Here is a 20,213-nt window from a genome sequence, read left to right as displayed (position 1 = left end):
TTCAGGAAAAAGAACCAATTTACGAGCACAATCCAAGATCACATAATGGTAAGACATCCAATCAATACTGAGAATGACCTCGAGTGATTGTAGAGGTAAACAAATCAAATTAACCAAGAAATCCCTATTATGAATAGTTATTTGACAATGTAAACATGCAGAATTTACTGTCAAAGTCTTAGCAGGTGTGGAAACAACCAAATCAAAAGGTAAAGCAGACACAAATAACTTCAAGCGATTCACACAATCCATAGCAATGAAGGAATGGGTTGCCCCCGAATCAAAAAGTGCAGTTAGAGTGTTACCTGCAATCTCACAGTCACGTTGAATCAGATTACCAGATGGATTCCCCTCTTCAGCACTCACACAATAAATGCGTCCTCTAGCAGTAGGACGAGTAGCCCTAGTTACATTCACAACTGGTTCTACCTTCGGAGTCGTGCAATCCTTTGCCATGTGTCCTGGCTTCTGACAATTGTAGCAGGTGAGAGTATTAGGGGTACAAGCGTTAGCATAATGTCCCTCTTCCCCGCATCGGAAACATCGAACCACTCGTCCCAATTGTCTCCCGAAATTCTGGTTCCCTGGGTGATTTTGCCCACCATTGTTATTTTGTGGTCGATTATAAGGTTTAGCAACTTGTTTCCCCTTGTTGTTCTGATAATTCCCCCGACTGGGCCCTCCTGCACTAAAATTCCCTCCTCGGCTAGCCCTCTTATTCTTCATATCCTCAACATCCCTACACTTTTCCACCAGAACTTGGAAATGTTGAATTCCCAAAGGCAAGACAGAGTCTTGAATCTCATACTTTAGTCCGTCTTGGAAACGATGACACATGAATGGTCCATCAATCTCTTCACGGAAAAACCTGAAATGTCTCGATAGTGATTAAAACTTAGCAGCATATTCGCCCACGGTCATGTTCCCCTGATGCAGTTTCAGGAAATCATCACCCAGTTTAGTTCTGGTACTCATCGGGAAGTATTTGTCTAAAAACTTCCTTTTGAATGATTCCCAGTCCACCTCCTCGTGAGCTGCTCTCATCAACAATCTTGCACTCCTCCACCAGTACTCAGCATCCCCTAACAGCATATAAGTGGCATAGTTGACCTTCACTCCCGCCCGACAGTTAATCATTTCGAAGATCTTCTCAATTTCTTGGATCCATTGATCCGCCTTCTCTGAATTCTCATCCCACTTAAACTTGGGAGGATTGTAACGACGGAAGTCTTCTAATCCTCTTGACTCTGCAGCACGGATCTCTTTTTCCCTCTTTTCAAGATCACGTTGAGTCATGGCAGCAGTCTGTGCAGCAACAGAAGTAACCATGTTATTCATAGCCTCCGCTATTCGATCGTCCCTATTAGCATTGGCTCTTGGAACGTCATCCCTTCTTGGCGGCATGGTTTTTCCTATAAAACCATCATCAAGTAGAGTCTTAACATTACTTCAAATAATTCCAAAACTAGCTTCCGACCACATCAACACATAATAATTATTGCGGACCTGACAACTCAACCCACCTAAACCGACGCATGATTAGATAACAACTCCCAACTTACAGGTTGACCTACAATCTATAACCAAAGGCTCCACAACCACCAAAGAAAACCAAACCAAAGCTCTGATACCACAATGTAACACCCCGATTTTTAACATCGCGAGTGTATTTTTTTTTTCAAAACAAATTCATAATAACAAATAAATGAATAAGGAAATACTTTTGGATAAATATTTAAGTCGTAACACAACGACAAATAAGCCAACAAAATTCACAAGCAGCGGAAAAGTTTTTGAAATATGGGTCCAAAGTATTTACACAACAGCACTGATACATGGAATCCATTAACATAAGATGTTGTGCTGACAATATTAGTAAATATAAAATCTTCCAAATTAAAATAAACGCAATCCAAAATAAAGACATTTGTTCCCTCTATGTCAACCTAATATGATCATTCTACCCAAAAAAAACTATACACCCTGAGTGATCTCCACGCGCCCCGTAAGATCCTCCTAACATAGCTCCAGTCAGGCGTTCCCATATACATTCCCATCCACATGGTACGAACCGGTAGGATTGTCGTGACTCTCATCTGAGGGCAAAGCCTAGATTTCCACAATAGTTGTAAAGGGTCACCAACCGAAATTAACAGTTAACACATAACATTTAAGTTTTTGAATGCACAAAATAACCATTCCACTAAGCATGCACCTTAAAAGGATTTTCCATATGCTAAAAGTTCATATAATACTTGCCAAATGAAAATGAAGTCAAATTAAGTCTTAAGTCAATCAAGTAATAAACAACTGGCCAATCCATTGATGAACCAATTGAGCAATCGATCATCTAACTTAAAATAAGAATTTCCACTAAGCCAATTGATTGGGAAATCAATTTGGATGAAGGGTTTTAGTGAAAACTGAACTCTGGGCTTAAATCAATCGATTGGGAAATCGATTGAATGAAAAACTGAGCCCCTGTGTTAAAGCCAATCGATTGGGAAATCGATTTCCTGAGGATTTTTGGTGAAAACTGTACTCTGGGATTAATTCAATCGATTGGGAAATCGATTGAATGAATAAATGAGCCCCTGTGTTAAAGTCAATCGATTTTGTCAAAATGGCTGAGCTCCTCTAATGGCCCAAATCGATTTTGTCAAAATGGCTGAGCTCTTGTAATAAAGCCAATCGATTGCCAAATCGATTTTGAGGAATAGCTTTTAAAAGAATCAAATTGGGAATCAATTTCCCTGTATGTTTTTCTTAAAACTACATAAACTAACCCAATCACATTCACACACAACTCCCAAACATAACACTTAGCAATTTCCACACAATCACCACGACAACTTGAGTTTCGAAACAGTTTTACAATTAATTTCACTGACACACAATTTGTTCCAAAACATAGACACTTAGTACAATCATCACAATCACAATGACATCTCAAGTTCAAACACTCAATCATACACTTGAATCAAACACGATACCACAATTGTAACACCCCGATTTTTAACAGCGCGAGTGTATTTTTTTTTTCCAAACAAATTCATAAAATCAAAGAAATAAGGAAGGAAATACTTTTGGATAAATATTTAAGTCGTAACACAACGACAAATAAGTCAACAGAATTTACAAGTAGCGGAATAGTTTTTGAAATACGAATCCAAAGTATTTACACTTCAAAAAGTGGTACATGGACCTCATCATAATAAAAGGTCAAACAAACAATATTAGTATAGGTACAGTCTTCCAAATTAAAATAAACACAACCCAAAAAGAAAGACATCTAGTCCCTATACGTCAACCTAATCTGATCATTCTACCAAAAAAACTATACATCCCGGATAATCTTCACGCGCCCCGCAAGATCCTCCTGACACAGCTCCAGTCAGGTGTATCCAACTACCTTCCCATCTATAGGGTACTAACCGGTAGGATGGTCCTGGTTCTCATCTAAGGGCAAAGCCCAGATTTCCACAATAGTTGTAAAGGGTCACCAACTGAAATTAACAATTAATACATAATATTTAAGTTTTTAAATGCACAAAATAATCTTTCAACTTAGCATGCACCTTAAAAGGGTTTCCATATGCCAAACATTCATAAACAAGGTTGAAAAATGAAGTTTTTAACAAAACAACACTGTTGTATTCGAATACAGCATGTTTGTATTCGAATACAGCCTTCTGTATTCGACTACACAGCAAGTCAGTAGCAAAACAACATGTATGTATTCGAATACAGCCTTCTGTATTCGACTACACAGTAAGTCAGTGGCCAAAACAACATGTCTGTTTTCGAATACAACCTTCTGTATTCGAATACACATCAGACAGCAACAGAAAAACAACAAAATTCAGCTTTTAAAAGGGTTTTGAAATCAATCAACACTTACACACAAATCCAAACAATCACATTTAGCAATTATAGCACAATCACCATGACGACTTAGTTTCGAAAAGGTTTTGCAATCAATCACACTTACACACAACTTCAAACAATCACACTTAGCAATTATAGCACAATCACTATGACGACTTGAGATTCGAAAAGGTTTTGCAATTAATCACACTTACACAATTTCAAAACATACACACTCAGCAATTATAGCACAATCACTACGATAACATAAGTTTCCAAATGGTTTTGCAATCAATCACACTTACAAACAATTCCAAAACATCCACACCTGGCAATTATAACACAATCACCATGACAACTTGAGTTCAAACACTCAATCATAATCTTAAATCAAACACGACTCGCGTGCCAAGCACCCTAATGCAATGCGTATATGCCAAAATGCATGGACTCGGAATTTCAAACCAAAACCCTCCTCGAAGGGCCGAAAATCATAATTGTACCGCCTACCACAGACCGAAGTACTAAATTACCGAGGTGCCACCTATCAGGGGTCATCACGATTTACTAAAAACGTAAATCGTAAATGTACCGCCTATCACATGTCGAAGTACTATTACCGAGGTGCCACCTATCACGGGTCAGCACGATTTACCAAAAATGTGTAGTCTATCGCAGACCTTACACGACACGACTATCCCCGCAAGGATAAGATGACCCAACAAATCACATGGAATCATCTCGTGGCCCATCCGGTCACCACTATAACCATGGCCCATTCGGTCGCCATGTACTATGAAATGCATGAGCATACTCTGACTCTATCCACGACAACCGTTGAATAAATGCAGATATTAAAATATTCCCCATTTTTAATACTCATTCAACTCTAACAATTTTCACGACAATCATTAAGTAAACATAGATATTAAGAGATTCCTCATTCTTAATACTCATTTAACTCTAACAATTTTGACGACAAACATTAAGTAAACAGAGATATTAAAAGATTCCCCATTTTTAATACTCGTTTAACTCTAACAATTTTGACGACAAACATTAAGTAAACAGAGATATTAAAAGATTCCCCATTTTTAATACTCGTTTAACTCTAACAATTTTGACGACAAACATTAAGTAAACAGAGATATTAAAAGATTCCCCATTTTTAATACTCGTTTAACTCTAATGATTTTCAAATTCCACATAGAACATACTCAGACATATTCTCAAATTCAATCCACAATTCACACCAAATCACATCAATTCATTTTTCCACAAAATCCACACAAACACATCTCAAAATTTATAAATATTAATTATGAACACGTCAAACACGACAACCACAAAATTATCACAACCCACCACTCAAACACATCAAATTTTATTTCCTCAAAATCACACATAAATGAGTTAAATTTATTTTCCACGAAACACTCATCAATATCATCAAAATCCAACTCTAAAATTTTACCCATAAAAGCATTAAATTCATTTTCCCCAAATCAACACTTCAACCCTAACAAATTTCTTTTCCACACAACCACAGATAAGTCCATAAATGCAAACTAAAAGTTTGGAAGGAGCCATTACCTTAACGATAGCTCTATCACGCGATTACGATACCGTAATTAATTCCGGTAAAATCTCCGCTCGTGACGTCGCTTCCCAAGTTAGTTCACTAGCACCGTAGCGTGGAGGTGAACAACTTTCTCTTCTATCATTTCTCGAAACGAAGCTTAGATCTAGAAGAAAAGTGGAGGTTTGTGTTTGACGGTTTGAAAATCTCTAACACCGTTTTTCTTCGTTTTCGAATCAAATAGGAAGAATGAAGCTGATAAATCCTTGTCTTCTCACCCACCAAGCCTTGGTTCCTTTTCTTGAAGCAAAAGGAAGCCACGAAAATGAAAGAAAAAGATGGAACAAGAAGATGGGGTCGTGAGGCAGGGAGGAAGAAAATTCAATTTTCCTCTGTTCTCTGTTTTCTTTCAGTTTTCCTTTCTCCCTTTTTCCTTCCTTTCTTATTCCCTCATTTTTCTTCCTTTCCTTTTCTTTCTATATATATATACATATATAACAAATATCTAAAAATATCTAGATATTTCATAAAATTACCATTTCATCCATCACTTTCCAAACCACTTTTTGTTAAAAATATATACTCTCGTCGCAACTCAATTGACAAATAAAATTTTCATCAACTTGATATATTTTTAACAAAACTGTCCGGTATTAAATTATTTGTAACGTAAATAAATTATTCTCCGACAAATAATTTTAATCCAATTTCCAAAAATATATTTTTGGCATTTAACTCACTAAATACCAAAACTGCGCTAAAAGTCTAAGAAATTCCCCCACAAAGTACCCTAAAATTGTATAATTTAGGATTTAAAAATTAAGGGTCTTACACATATCACTATGACTTGTTATTACCCCCATTGAACCTAATTCTTGGGATCTCAAGTATTTTGGGTCGGGTTACCATCATGAGTGACTCATTGATCTATAAGTAATAGTCTCATCCTTTTGGATATATTTGGGACTTTCTCTCTAGATAATCATTTCATCAAAGGATATGTTAAATTCTCATCAGTGCATACATGATCCACTATAACAACTCCTTTAGAAAGTAACTCTCTAATTTTGATGTGCTTACGACGTATTTATCGTCTCTTACCGTTGTAATAACGATTCTCAATCTTTGCAATTGTCGCGGTACTATCGTTGTGGATCACCACAGTTGGCATAGGTTTTTCCTATTAAAGTATCTCAACTACCAAGCATCTCAATCAGCTCACTTCTTCACTAGCAGTAGCTAGTGCTATCATTTCAGGCTCCATAGTGGATTGAGCCAATATCGTTTGTTTCTTCGATTACCAAGTTACAGCACCATCGGCTATACTAAAAATATAGCCAATGGTTGTTGTGGAGTCATATGATAAAGTGTTACAATCAGCATCACTATATCCTTCAAGGACGATAGGAAAACTTTGATAATGTAATTTCAGACTCATGGTCCTTTCAAGGTATCTCATAACTCTTTCGATAGTGTGTCAATGCTCCATAATAGGTGTACTAGTAAACCTAGACAATAGTTCTACGACATAGGCAATGTCAGGTCTAGTAGAACAGTGGCATACCTAAAGTTGCCAATGATGCTCACATATTCAGTTTATCTAACACCTTCATCAGTGTTCTTGAAAAGTTTCAAACTTGAGTTATATGGTGTGCAAGCAGGTTTACAATCAAAGTATTTGTATTTCTTTAGGATCTTTTCAATAGTGAGACTGATCCAAAAAATTCCATTTTATGACCTAGTAATCTTTATTCCAAGGATTACACTCGCTTCTCTAAGGTCTTTCATATCAAAATTGTTACACAATAATGATTTCACAAAATTTACAACATGAATGTTTGAATCAAATATGAGTAGGTCGTCTACATAGAGACATATTATAGTGCAAATGTCATTTTTAGATTTGTAATAAATACATTTGTCACTTTCATTCACTTTAAGCTCATTCGATATAATTAAATTATCAAACTTTTCATGTCATTGCTTAGGAGCTTGTTTAATACCATACAAAGATTTATCTAACCTACAGACCTTGTATTCTTGTCCATGAATCACAAAACTTTCAGGTTGTTTTATATTCTTCTTCTAGGTTACTATTTAAAAAACCTGTTTTGACATCTATTTGGTGTACCAAGTTACGAATAACTGCTAATGAAATGAATACCCTAATGAATGATATTCTAGTGACCTGAAATGAGTACCATAATTTTCTCTTTGTCTAAAACCTTTGGCTACAAGGCGAGCCTTGTATTTATCAACAGTTCCATTAGGTTTTAGTTTCTTTTTCAAAATTCATTTACAACCTATCAGTTTACAACAAGGAGGCATGTCTACTAAATGTCAGGTCATGTTAGACTCTATAGAATCAATCTCATCGTTTTTTAGCCTATTTCCATAAATATGAAACCAAAGATGACAAAGCTTCTTAAAGATTTGTCGGATCCTCTTCTAAGGTATAGGTCGTATAATCGGATTTATAATCTACGGCGAGTTTAATTCGCTAGGGATCAAGGATTCTGACATAAGCCAGACAACCCAAAGGTCGAAAGTAAGACAAGTTTGGTTGCATTTTATTTACTATTCGTAAGGAGATGTTTTGTTTAGATTTAGAAAATATATTCAAAACATGGCAAACAGTCAATATAATTTCCCCCTACCAATGAGATGTAGCATCAAAGTTAAGCATAATAGGAACAACTAGTTCAGTAAGAGTTTTATTTTTTCTCTCAGCTTTTCCATTCATTTTATGTGAAAATGGTGCAGTAGTTTTATGTTTAATTCCTTTTATTTTATAAAACTCGTTAAATAAACTAGAATCATATTATGTTCCTCTATCACTATGAAACCTCTTAATCTTTTTACTAACTTGGTTTTCCATTTCAGTTACAAAGATCTTAAACATGTAAAGCACTTCACCTTTATTTTTCATTAGATATACAAAAATATAGTCAGAGCAATGTTCAATAAAAGTGATAAAATAATGTTTTTCGTTACTTGTTAACGTCCCATCAAGTTCACATATATCGGAGTATATTAAATCCAAAGGCTCAGATTCTCTAACTATTGATTTTTGTGAACTCTTTGTTATTTTAGATTGACTATAAAAGTCACATTTTTCAAAATCATTTAAAGATAACTTTAGAATTAAGCCAAAGTTACTTAAGTTTGAAATCACACGTTTGTCCACATGACAGAGTCTAGCATGCCAAATATTAAAACCACACAACATGTAAGTAGAAGGAGATATTTTATTGATTTCAACATTTACTTTAAACATGCAATCGGTGGCGTACATTTCCAACCAAAAATACCATTTTTAGAAATATGTCCCTATAGACTGAGTAAACGGACATATTTTACCAATCGGTGGTGTACAAATATGCCCCTATAGACTGAGTAAACCCTTCCTTATTAAGAGGAAAACCAGAAACCAAACTATTCCTTATTTATGGTGTGTGCATGACATTTTTCAGAATTAAGGTTTTTCCATAGGTGAATATTAATTTCACATCTCCAATACCAACAACATTAGTGGTGTGGGAATCTCCCAACAACACTTTCTGATCTTCAACAGTAGTGTATGCTTTAAACATATCACGATCATAACAGACATGGCGTGAGGTGCCAATGTCTATCCACCATCCATTTGAGTCACCAACAATGTTGATTTCAGTTATCATAGCAATGAATTGCTCTTTTGTTAAGTTAGTCTGCTCAGTAGGGCTCCACTTGTTCCTACACTTGTGTGCTATATGACCTTCTTTCCCACATCTAAAGCACAAAATGGTGGGATAGAGTCATTTCTAGGAGGTGGTTCTTGCCTTATAATTGAGACCTTTGGTGGGTTTCTATTCTTGGTGTTGTTCTTTATAGTGCGATTATGATTCTTAAGTTGTTTGACTTTATAATTGCGCCAACCAATTTCTTCTTCTTGTTATTGGTAACAAGAAGAACTTCGTCTTTTGTTTTATGCCTGACCTAATTTTTAAAATCTTTCTAAGCAGGGGGCAGTTTGTCAATATATAATTTTTTTATTTTTTGAATACTAAAAAATTATACACCAGTTAGCTCAGGTCCATGTTGAGGCCCAGCAGGGCCATATGGACGGAAGCGCGCATGTGTGGTGGTCTATTTGCGTGCATTCTCAACCCTTCACAAAATTGGGTACCTCTCGAGGAACACCCAAATTATCATACATCCACCTTATAAACACTACTATATGAGTGAGACTTCCTTATTTTTTCAATTCACACCAACTAGCTCTTATTATTATCATCATCATTTTCAACAGTTATTGTTTACCTTATGAGCATTATATAATGGTGCATTTAATTGTATCTTAATTATTCATATTATCAATTTTAAATTTTTTTCTTAATTATTTCTATTTCTTAGCCATGGAATCCTTCTTGAAAAGATGAACATGATTATTAGCGGAGAAAATCTCAATCTCCAATCACTCTACGTATCAAAGCCATTAATTTTCTTCAAAGAAATTTCACTCAAAGATGTTTTCTCTAATATCAAGCCATGGATCTTGTCTCTAAGAATTTGGCTCTACATTAAGTTGTGGCATTTGATGAAACTGATTCACACTAAACAAAGGTAGAAATAGAGTAAAAAATCATTGTATGGTAAAAATGATATTTCATTTATGCTGGCACTCCAGAATTACAATCTATCATTTGCATCACCACATTAATTCTTAAAGCTTAGTTTTACTTCTTCATAGGATTGTTATAGCTTAAAAGCTGAATTGTGGAATAAATTAGACATTGTTATCCTTCTGACATTGTAGTCCAAAGTGTTGAGCTTGAAATAAGTGTTTAAGTTTGAATTTCACAGTTATTCTTGAAATAAGAATGTTTGGCAATTGACAATGATAGAATAATATCATTTATTCATTGATGCTAATAGACAAAGATGTAACAGTATAAATAAAATATTGAGAGCCTGAAGTTACAAATTATAGAAACTCATAATATTAATGATGACATTAAAACTAAGGAATTAAAGAACATGTTCTGTTGGTGTAAAACAATTTTAAGAAAAGTATAAGAATTTTTTACTTTGCCACATCACCCAAGTGTATGTGTATGATTATTGGAAACTGATAATGTGACATGAAAAATTGTAAAACTATTTTATCAGTATTTACATTAAACCCTTAAACTAAAGCAAAGTATAAGCATCAATGAATACATTTCGAGTTGCAGCCATTAATCACCACCAACTTGTCTCTTCCATGAGTCTTCAACAATCAGTTCATCAACTCCCCAATCTTCATAGATGAACTATTTTGCGACAAACAAAAAGCGCACGACACGACAAAGGGTATCTTTCGCTCTCGAAGCTCCTTCATGGCAATATGTGCAGGTGAGAGAATAAGATGTTAGACATTTTTGTACAAAAATGTATCAGATCCATTCAAGACCACTGGAGATGGTCGGAGATACTCTTGGACAATGGTGTGCTAAACATTATCATATAACTATGTCCAATTTTTAATTAAGTAGTCACTTCATAGCTACTCGCTATTGTTTTGACTTCTGTAAAGATTTTGTTTTTGAGAAAAATAATCATACACTAAAAGATGAAGTTCAGAGACATCTGAGATCAGACGTGTATCGATGTTTGACAAATGTCACACAACTCAAACAAGTGTTTAAAAAAAAATATTTTTTGCTTTGATACACCTTAGACATTCTTTGGACACATCTCATAACACTTGTATGAAGGTTAAACATGTGTCAAAGTAGAGATGATCAATAAAGAATTGAAGACATTAAATTGCTCAATTTATAATGGATGGATGAATGATGGTGAAAAGACTACTTAAGAACTTTTTGTAGTGATATAAATTACTCAATTTATATTTTTTGTACATAATGTTCATATTTTATTTAGTTAAAATAAATAAATAATTATATATCAGTGTTAACGTGTCTATGTCCATGTTTATGTTTGTATTTGTGTCAGGTTAGGTGTCTTTGTCGGAGCATGTGCTTCGTATATAGAGTGATAGTGTAAATCCATTTTTTTACAATGAAAGTAGTTAATAGAAACCATTGATATTATTATATTACTACATTATTGTTGTAAGACTTAATTTCAATTTTTATCATTTTATTTTTACTAATTCACGAAATTAATTCCCTTATTTTAAAAGTCGATAGTTTTTATTATTTCTTTTGATTTTTTAACTAAAAAAGGATGACGTGAGATGTTTTAAAAAATGTGACATATGATATGACGATGTAGAATGATTAACACCTATGAAATTAAAATAAAACCATGAAAAACTTAGTTTTCAACTTCGAAATATTTTCATATTTTTAATTTAATTAATGACATGAATAATTAATGTATCTAGATTGTTCTATATCATAGAATTGTATGTCACGTCATTTAAAATATGTTAAAAAGTAATTTTTTTTTAATTCAAAAATATTAAGAAGAAACAACAAGTGCCGACTTTTAAAACAGATGAACCAATTACATAAATTAATAATAATAGAGGAGAAATCAAAACTACAATTAAGTCTTATAACTATTATCATAAAATAATCATTCAATCAATGACTTTTGTGCATTCATACTTCCTCCATCCATAGTCGACCCTACTCATAGACTAATAAAGATAGGGCTTTAGACCTCTAATTTTGTCATAATATTATGGCTCAAAATTAGGCCTCCTTTATTGAATATATATTATATGTTTTGCAACTGATGTCAATAAGTTTTTATGTAGTAGTGGTTTTGTAATTTAGATTATCTAAAGAAAAAAAATACTGAATTTTTTTTAAATTAATAATAATATTTTATTAAAATTACTTTTGTTTTTTATTTCTTATTTTATAAAATAGTTTGATATAACTTTTTTATTGTTTGTATATATTGTGGTGGAGCTTGGCTAATTTGTTTTATAGACAAAAATTGTTTAGTTATGTGTTTTAAATTTTAATTAAATCCCACGTGATAACAATGACAATATGAAAATAAAATAAATACTACTTAGGTAAATTATGAAAAATTTAATAATAAATTTTGAAAAATGTAGCAATATGTGGGCAAATAAAAAACAATATATATATGTGATACGCGGCCAAAATTCTAAATTAAAAATAATAATTTGGAAGGTTCTATAATAATTATGTGTGTACATAATTCCTTACTTCAAACTTAGTCTCTGCTGGCTCATCTTCATATCTACATCATCATCCAATTTTTCTATGAGAGAAATGTTCAAGTAGTATAAGACTACAAAAAACTTGCAAATTGCAATTGCAGAATCATACTCGTCTTGTGTTCCTTTTTAACTGTCTTTTATTAGATTTTTTTTCTTCCAAATTTGAAATTACATTTACTTTTTTTTTTTTTGTCACTTACTAGATGTTAGTCAAATAGTGACTATGACAATATTGTGGAATTTAAACAAATAATAATTGCATAATCGGCCATGGACCTCTGCAGACAGATCAACTGCACATGATTTAAAAATTTGTATTTCTTTTTAGCTGTCACCTTTAACAATCAAAAAATTTATCATAGTTTTCAAATTTTGAACCTACATTTACTAGTTTTTTTGTGTCACTTATACTATATGTTGTCAAATAGTGTCTATAACAATATTGTATCATAATGGAATTTGAACAAATGATAGGTGTCAAATAGGAGTTGTATGATCAGCCATGAGTATCTGTAGGCAGGCCCACAACACATTATCCAAAAAAAATTATGTTTTTATGAAACCTCTAGGGATTCCAAAAACTATTACTAAAAAATAAAAATTCACATATATTATAAGGTCCAAAAATAAAAAGACTTATAATTGATAAATAGAAACACATTTTAGGAATCAAAAAAGAGTTCAGATTTTTTAACAAAAAAAATAGAATCAAATTGTCAATGTTATATTGGTGTTATTTATAATTTTTTTATATTATTGATATTATTTAGATTTAAATAAAAAAAAAAGTTATTTTTTAGTTTATAATATTTTTTATTAGAGGCTCAACTTTTAATATTAGAATAGTGTATTCAAGATGTTTGAAACAACCCTGAGTAGTTGTAGCACTAAAGGTCAGCAAAATTAGAACAATATGTGATCAACAAATGACAATATTAATAGTTGTAGTGGCGTTGTAGCACTAAGGTTTGCAAAATTTGAACGATATGTAATCAACAAATGACAATACTAATTATACCCTCATTGTGTGTTTTTGATTATGCGGTGACAAAAATTAACTTAAAATGAATTAATTTTGTAAATTTAATTATGGCAAAAAATTAGTTAAAGATAAAGTTATTTATGTTTGGATTACAACCATGTAAAAGTGAGTTGGATAATAATTTTGAGAATAAGACTCTGTTTGGTAAAACTAAGTTATAAGTTAACTGATAGCTGAAAAGTTAACCGTTGACTCAAAAGTTAGCTTAAAGTTGATAATTTATAATTGAAAAGCTAACTGATGAACATAAAGTGTTTAGTAAATTTAGTTGTTGTAGTTGTAAAATAACATAGAAGTACATAATTATTTAATTTTAAAAATATATAAATATTTTAAAAAAATAGTTTAGAAAAATAAATTGTACTATTGTAAAGTGAGTCATTTTACTATTGTAAAATTAATAATTGCATTGTTTTCTTTTTAGTTTGCTTGATTCTCATATAATTCTTTAGTTTTATTTGGACTTGCTTATATCTCTTGCATCTGATATACAATTATTCTATTGTTTTATTATGGAATTTTTAGATTTTGTTTGACAGTGTTATTGTGTACAACTAAACATGATCAACCTTCTAAAATATAATTTTTTTTGAGTATTTATCGTTTCAAAAAAAATTGAACATCCTTGGTATTATTCACTAAACAAATAAGAAGCAATAATGAATGAGAAAGTAACAAATAAGAAGAAATGTCCAACGAGAAAGTAGATAGTTAATAGGATAGTTGTTTTTTTTAACATAAATATAAAATAGTAATAAAATTAAAATGATAAGATTATAAATAAGAGAAAATATAAAAAACAATAAGTTCAAATGCTAATTAAAATAGCATCTAAAAAAACTATAAATCTGTGTGAAAAACTTATTAACCAAGCACATTTAATTTAATCAAACAAGATTATAAAACTAATTCAATAAACTATAAGTTAATTTATTGGTGTTGTCAAATAGACACTAAAAATTAATGCTACAGATAAAAACTCTAAAAGTCTAACTTTAACTAAAAATTATTTATGAATACAAAATTAAATTTACTTAAAGAACAATCATACATATCAAATCTACTCTACAATCCTTCAAAAATAGAGACAAGTACACACAACTTGCCGATACACTAATATAGATAATACATGAGTAAATGAACTAATAAAAGGCAAGAGTATACTTGAAATTTACTTATTAATCAAAGTGATAATTTCTAGGATTGTGCAAAACAACATTAAAAGACATTTATGTAGGACCAAGAAAGTACGCTAGTATACATCTGGTTTCACTTTTGAAGTAGTGAGAATTGATTATGCACATAAGTTCTGTTTGGCAACACACAAAAACAAGCATATAAGTTATATTACCTGTATGATAATAGTCATTTATAAATTTATAATTTGTAGCGTTTTCTATAAGCTAATTCAAGTAACATATAAATTTATAATTTATCAATTTTTTTCTTCTAATTTTACCTTTATTATTATAACTGAAATCTTTTTTTACCCTTCATAATTTATTTATTATAATTTTAAATAAATAACTTAAATAATTTATTTATTATAATTTTAATAAATAAGATTAAATCAATCGTTTAATTCCTTAACTTATTAGATTCATTCAGGACCATTGGAGATTATTGTGCATTTAAAATGATTTACTGGGCTTATCGTGCATTAACCATGTCAATATATTTGTTTAATAGATTTCTGATTCAATTGAAGAAATTGTATATTTGTTTAATTATATATAAAATATTATTATAATTAGAATTATGTCTATTAATATTTTATTTTTATTCAAAATTTAATAAATAAATAAGTTTTTATTCAATTAAAATATTACTATTACGACTAGTCAAGTTCAACCAAAGAGTGAGTTATTTGATTCTAGTTATCTATAAAACTTATAAGACAACAAGTGATCCTAGTTTTCACTATACTACATGGAATCTTACGGGGTCTTTAGCATAAGACAATAAATGAAAAGTTCGTTAGCATTTTGATTTTGATATGTGAAATATTCCATATGAAATCAAAATCTTTTGTGGTCTTTAGCATCAGATTAATTGTATGATACAAACAACTTAGATTAGATAATCGATATTTAGCTTGAACATAATTAATTGTGTGAGTAGTAGAAACAACTTAGATCGAATAACCAACCGTTCGATTAAAGTGGCTAGTCATATGTGGTACGAACAACTTAGATTGGAAAACCAAACAAATGATCCAATTGAATTAGTCGTATAAGTGGTACAAACAACCTAGATCTGACTACAAACTATTTAAACCACTATTAAACAATTATCAATATTGAGAGCCTAAAGTTACAAATTATAGAAACCCATAATATTAATAATGACATTAATACTAAGGAATTAAAGATAATGTTTTGTTGGTGTAAAATTTTACACTTACATCGAATAAGAATTTTTTATTTTGTTACATCACCCATATGCGTATGGTTATTTGAAACTGATAATGTGACATGGAAAATTAAATAAAAAATGGATCAAAGCATAGTAATTATCTTTCATCACGCAAATTACGACGTATGATAAAAGGTGTCTTTCGCTTTCGTAGCTCTTTCATGGCAATATGTGTGGTTGAGAGAACAAGATATTAGACATTTTTGTACAAAATGTATTAGATTCATTTAGGACCACTGGAGATGACCGAATATACTCTTAGACGGTGGTGTTCAAGAAAATTATCATATAACTATATTACTATGGTTAAATGATACATAAGCAAAATATTCCATGCAAAATGATAATTAAGTGGTTGACAAAAAATTTATAGATGTAAACCAATAAATAAGTCACCTCAGAGCTACTCTATTGTTTTGACTTTTGTGAAGGTCTTGTTTTAAAGAAAAGATGGTAAATTAAAAGTTACGAAATATCAATACCTCTAATATCAGACGTGTCTCGGTGTTTGATACATGTCAGACTACTCACATAAGTGTTTAATTTTTTTTTTTTCAACACACCTTAGAAATTCTTTAGATACATGTATAACACTTATACAAAAGTTAAAGATGTGCCGAAGTATCAGTAAAAGATTGAAGACGTTAAATTTGATTACATTATTTTTAACTTTTCTTTTCAATAGATGGATGAACAACGATGAAAAAATTAATTTTTATTTTAAGAATTTTTTTATGGTGATATAAAATGGTCACTTTTTATTTTTTATAAATAATATTCATATTTTATTTAGTTATAATAAATAAATAATTATATACGTATTGTTGTCGATGTCCTATATTTTTAAAAGTAGATGTATCTATGTCCATGTCCATGTCGGGCTCTGTCTTTGTCCAAGTATGTGTTTCATAGACAGATGTAAATCAATTTTACAAAAAGTGGTTAATAGAAACCATTAATTTTATTATATCACTACATTATTTTTTTTCATATTGTTTACTGATAGTGTAGTATTTTTTTTTTCATATTGTTATTACGTGGGATTTAAATTTTTAAATACATTACACGACAATTTATGTCTATAAAACAAATTGGTTAAGCTCCACTACAATATATACAAACAATAAAAAAATATATCATTGTTGTTGTTGCTGTCTACATTCTCTTCTGCACCTCCCTATCAATCAATAATTTAACAACTTTATTCAATTCAATGGTAGATTCCATTTGTGTATAGAATTCCTTACTTCAAACTTAGTATTTGCTTGCTCATCTTCATATCTACACTACAAAAACTTGCAAATTGCAATTGCAGAATCATACTCCTGGTGTTCCTTTTTAGTTGTTGTTTTTTAGAATTTTTTATTTAATTGTATTTTTCAAATTTTGAAGTTACGTTTGCTACTTTTTTTGTCACTCAAGGTTGTCAAATAGCTCATGTGACAACATTGTATCACAGTGGAATTTGAATAAATAATAGTTGTATGACCTCAAAAAATACTACTAAAAAAAAGTACATAATTGATAAATAGAAAGATATTTTATGAACAAAAAAAGTCTAGATTCTTTGACAAAAAAAAAAAGAAACAAATTACAAGTTTTTTGTTTATTTTATGTTATTGATAATATTTATAATTTAAATAAAGAATTTTTTTTTAAAGTTTAATTTTTAAGATTAAAACATAATTTTTAAAATATTTTAGACAGTCCTGAGTAGTTGTAGTAATGTCGTAGCACTAAAGGGTAGCGGAATTTGAACAATCTATGATAAATAAATCCGTGATAAGTAAATGACAATAGTGATTATAATATAATTGTCTATATTAATTATCGGTGAAAAATTTTAATTTAAAGTAAATTGATTATCTAAAATTAATTATGACAAAAAGTTAATTTTAAAGGTAAAATTATTTATGTTTGGATTCGTTTATGTAAAAGTGAGTTGAATAATAAATTTAACGTTAAAAATCAATTTTATAAACAAAAACTCTAAATTTTAACTTTAAGTAATATGACTTCTATATACAAAATCAATTTTACTATAAAAAAAAAACATTTGTACATAGCAAATCGAACTCTAAAATCAAATTTTACATTCTCCGAAATTAGAAATAAACACACACAGTTTACCGATACACTAATGTAGATAATACATGGGTGATAGAACCAATAAAAGGTAAGAGTATATTTGAAATTTACTTATTAATCAAAGTAGTCAATTTTAGGATTATGCAAAACAACCTATTAGACATACCTAATGTATTTTACTACCTTTGTTACCTCATTTTTATTTAGTGTTATAATTAAGATAGAATTAGTTTTGCCTATTCCCTTTTTATTAGGCTTTCTATTTTTAGTTAGTTAGATAGATATATCTTCCTTTTGGGTTTAATCCTATATAAAATAGAGAGAACCCCTCTTTGTAAAGTAAGAAAGATTATTGTAATCAATATAGAGGTATTTCCATATATGCCCTCCATTGAATATGAAATTTACTAACATGGTATCAGTCAATCTAAACCTAGTAATTTCTCATTCATCTTCTTCATCTTGAGTTCTTTCTTCTCCTCCTCCGCGATTTCTCTCTGGTTTTTCTCTGAAATTCGCGATGGATTCTGATCATGATACTTCTTCTTCTTCTTCATCTGATGATCGTTCTAACAACCAACAACATATCAAGAAATCCCCAAATTTCAATCGCAGTTATCAAAATGACATGCTGGACCCCTTCTTTATGCATCCCAGTGATAATCCTGGCCTTACACTTGTGTCTCCACCTCTCAACAACACCAACTTTCACTCATGGTCTCGTGCGATGCTAGTTTCCCTTCGTTCGAAGAACAAAACTGGTTTTGTTCTTGGAACTATTTCTCGCCCTAAAGATACAGATCGACTTTCGATGGCTTGGGATCGATGTAACACGATGGTTATGTCTTGGATTACGAACTCCCTCGAACTGGATATCGCTCAAAGCATTATGTGGATGGATTCAGCTGTAGAGATCTGGCACGAACTGAAGATCGATATCATCAAGGAGATATATTTCAGATTTCAGACTTACAAGAAGAAATTTATGGTCTTAGGCAAGGTGATTCTTCTATTACGATCTATTTTACCAATTTAAAGAAACTCTAGCAAGAATTGGAGAATTTTTGCCCCTTGCCTTCTTGTTCTTGTACACCTACTTGCTCTTGCAATCTCTTACCAAAAATTAGGGAATACAGAGAGATGACTATGTCATTCGCTTCCTTAAGGGCTTGAATGAACAATATTCCCCAGTTCGATCTCAGATCATGTTAATGGAGCCTCTCCCTACAATTAGCAAGGTCTTTTCGATGCTTTTACAACAGGAACGTCAATTCTTTAGTCATACGGAAGAACTTAAAACTGTCGCAGCTGTTTCTAATCATAGTCGTGGATTTGGTCGCGGTTCATTTTTAGGTAGTGGCCGTGGTTCTGGTGGCTGTGGTCGGGGATATAAAATTTGCACTCACTGCAATAAATCGGGTCATACAGTAGATGTTTGCTTTAAAAAACATGGGTACCCTCCGAACTATCCACGATCCAATTCAGGGGCTTCCAACAATTGCTCATCTACCAGCCCTGATATTGAGGATGCTCATACTTCCGCTACCTCCGATTCTTCAAGTTTGGACAATGCTACCCAAGTTTTCACTTTGGATCAGCAAAATGCTTTGCTTGCTTTAATTCAGGCCTCCACATCCTCCTCTACTAGCACTGTAAATCAACTTCAACATTCACCTCCTATCAATTTGGGTAATTCTTTTTCCCATCAAATTTCTAATTTAGTTTCTAACCATTCTTGGATTATGGACACAGGTGCAACTGATCATGTTTGCTTTTCTGCCAACATGTTTCAATCTATTAAAAGAATTCAGCCTGTTTCCATTAAATTACCTAATGGTTCTTTGATTATTGCTCAATTTGTTGGGACTATTTTCTTTAACAATGATTTTTACTTAAATGATGTTCTTTATCTGCCTCAATTTTCTACTAATCTCATTTCAGTTCCTCGATTAACCAATTCTCTTAATTGTCATCTTGTATTTCATGCTACTAATTGTTTGATACAGGACAACATCTCCCTGAAGATGATTGGT

General features: G+C 31.4%; 1 protein-coding gene across 1 annotated transcript in view; it reads left to right on the top strand.

Moving 5' to 3' along the window:
* Window positions 1-18,700: 18,700 nt before the first annotated feature.
* Window positions 18,701-20,213, top strand: part of LOC101515217 (uncharacterized) — a 4,504-nt gene continuing 2,991 nt past the window's right edge. The window contains exons 1-2 of the mRNA XM_004515675.1: window positions 18,701-19,180; window positions 19,308-20,211. Of these exons, the coding sequence (XP_004515732.1) occupies window positions 18,701-19,180; window positions 19,308-20,211 (1,384 nt within the window). The remainder of the gene's footprint in view (window positions 19,181-19,307; window positions 20,212-20,213) is intronic.

The sequence above is a fragment of the Cicer arietinum genome, chromosome 8, assembly GCF_000331145.2.
Source record: "Cicer arietinum cultivar CDC Frontier isolate Library 1 chromosome 8, Cicar.CDCFrontier_v2.0, whole genome shotgun sequence".
NCBI lineage: Eukaryota > Viridiplantae > Streptophyta > Magnoliopsida > Fabales > Fabaceae > Cicer > Cicer arietinum.
Note: the sequence above shows the minus strand (reverse complement) of the source record. Positions and strands in the feature narration are given on the sequence as shown.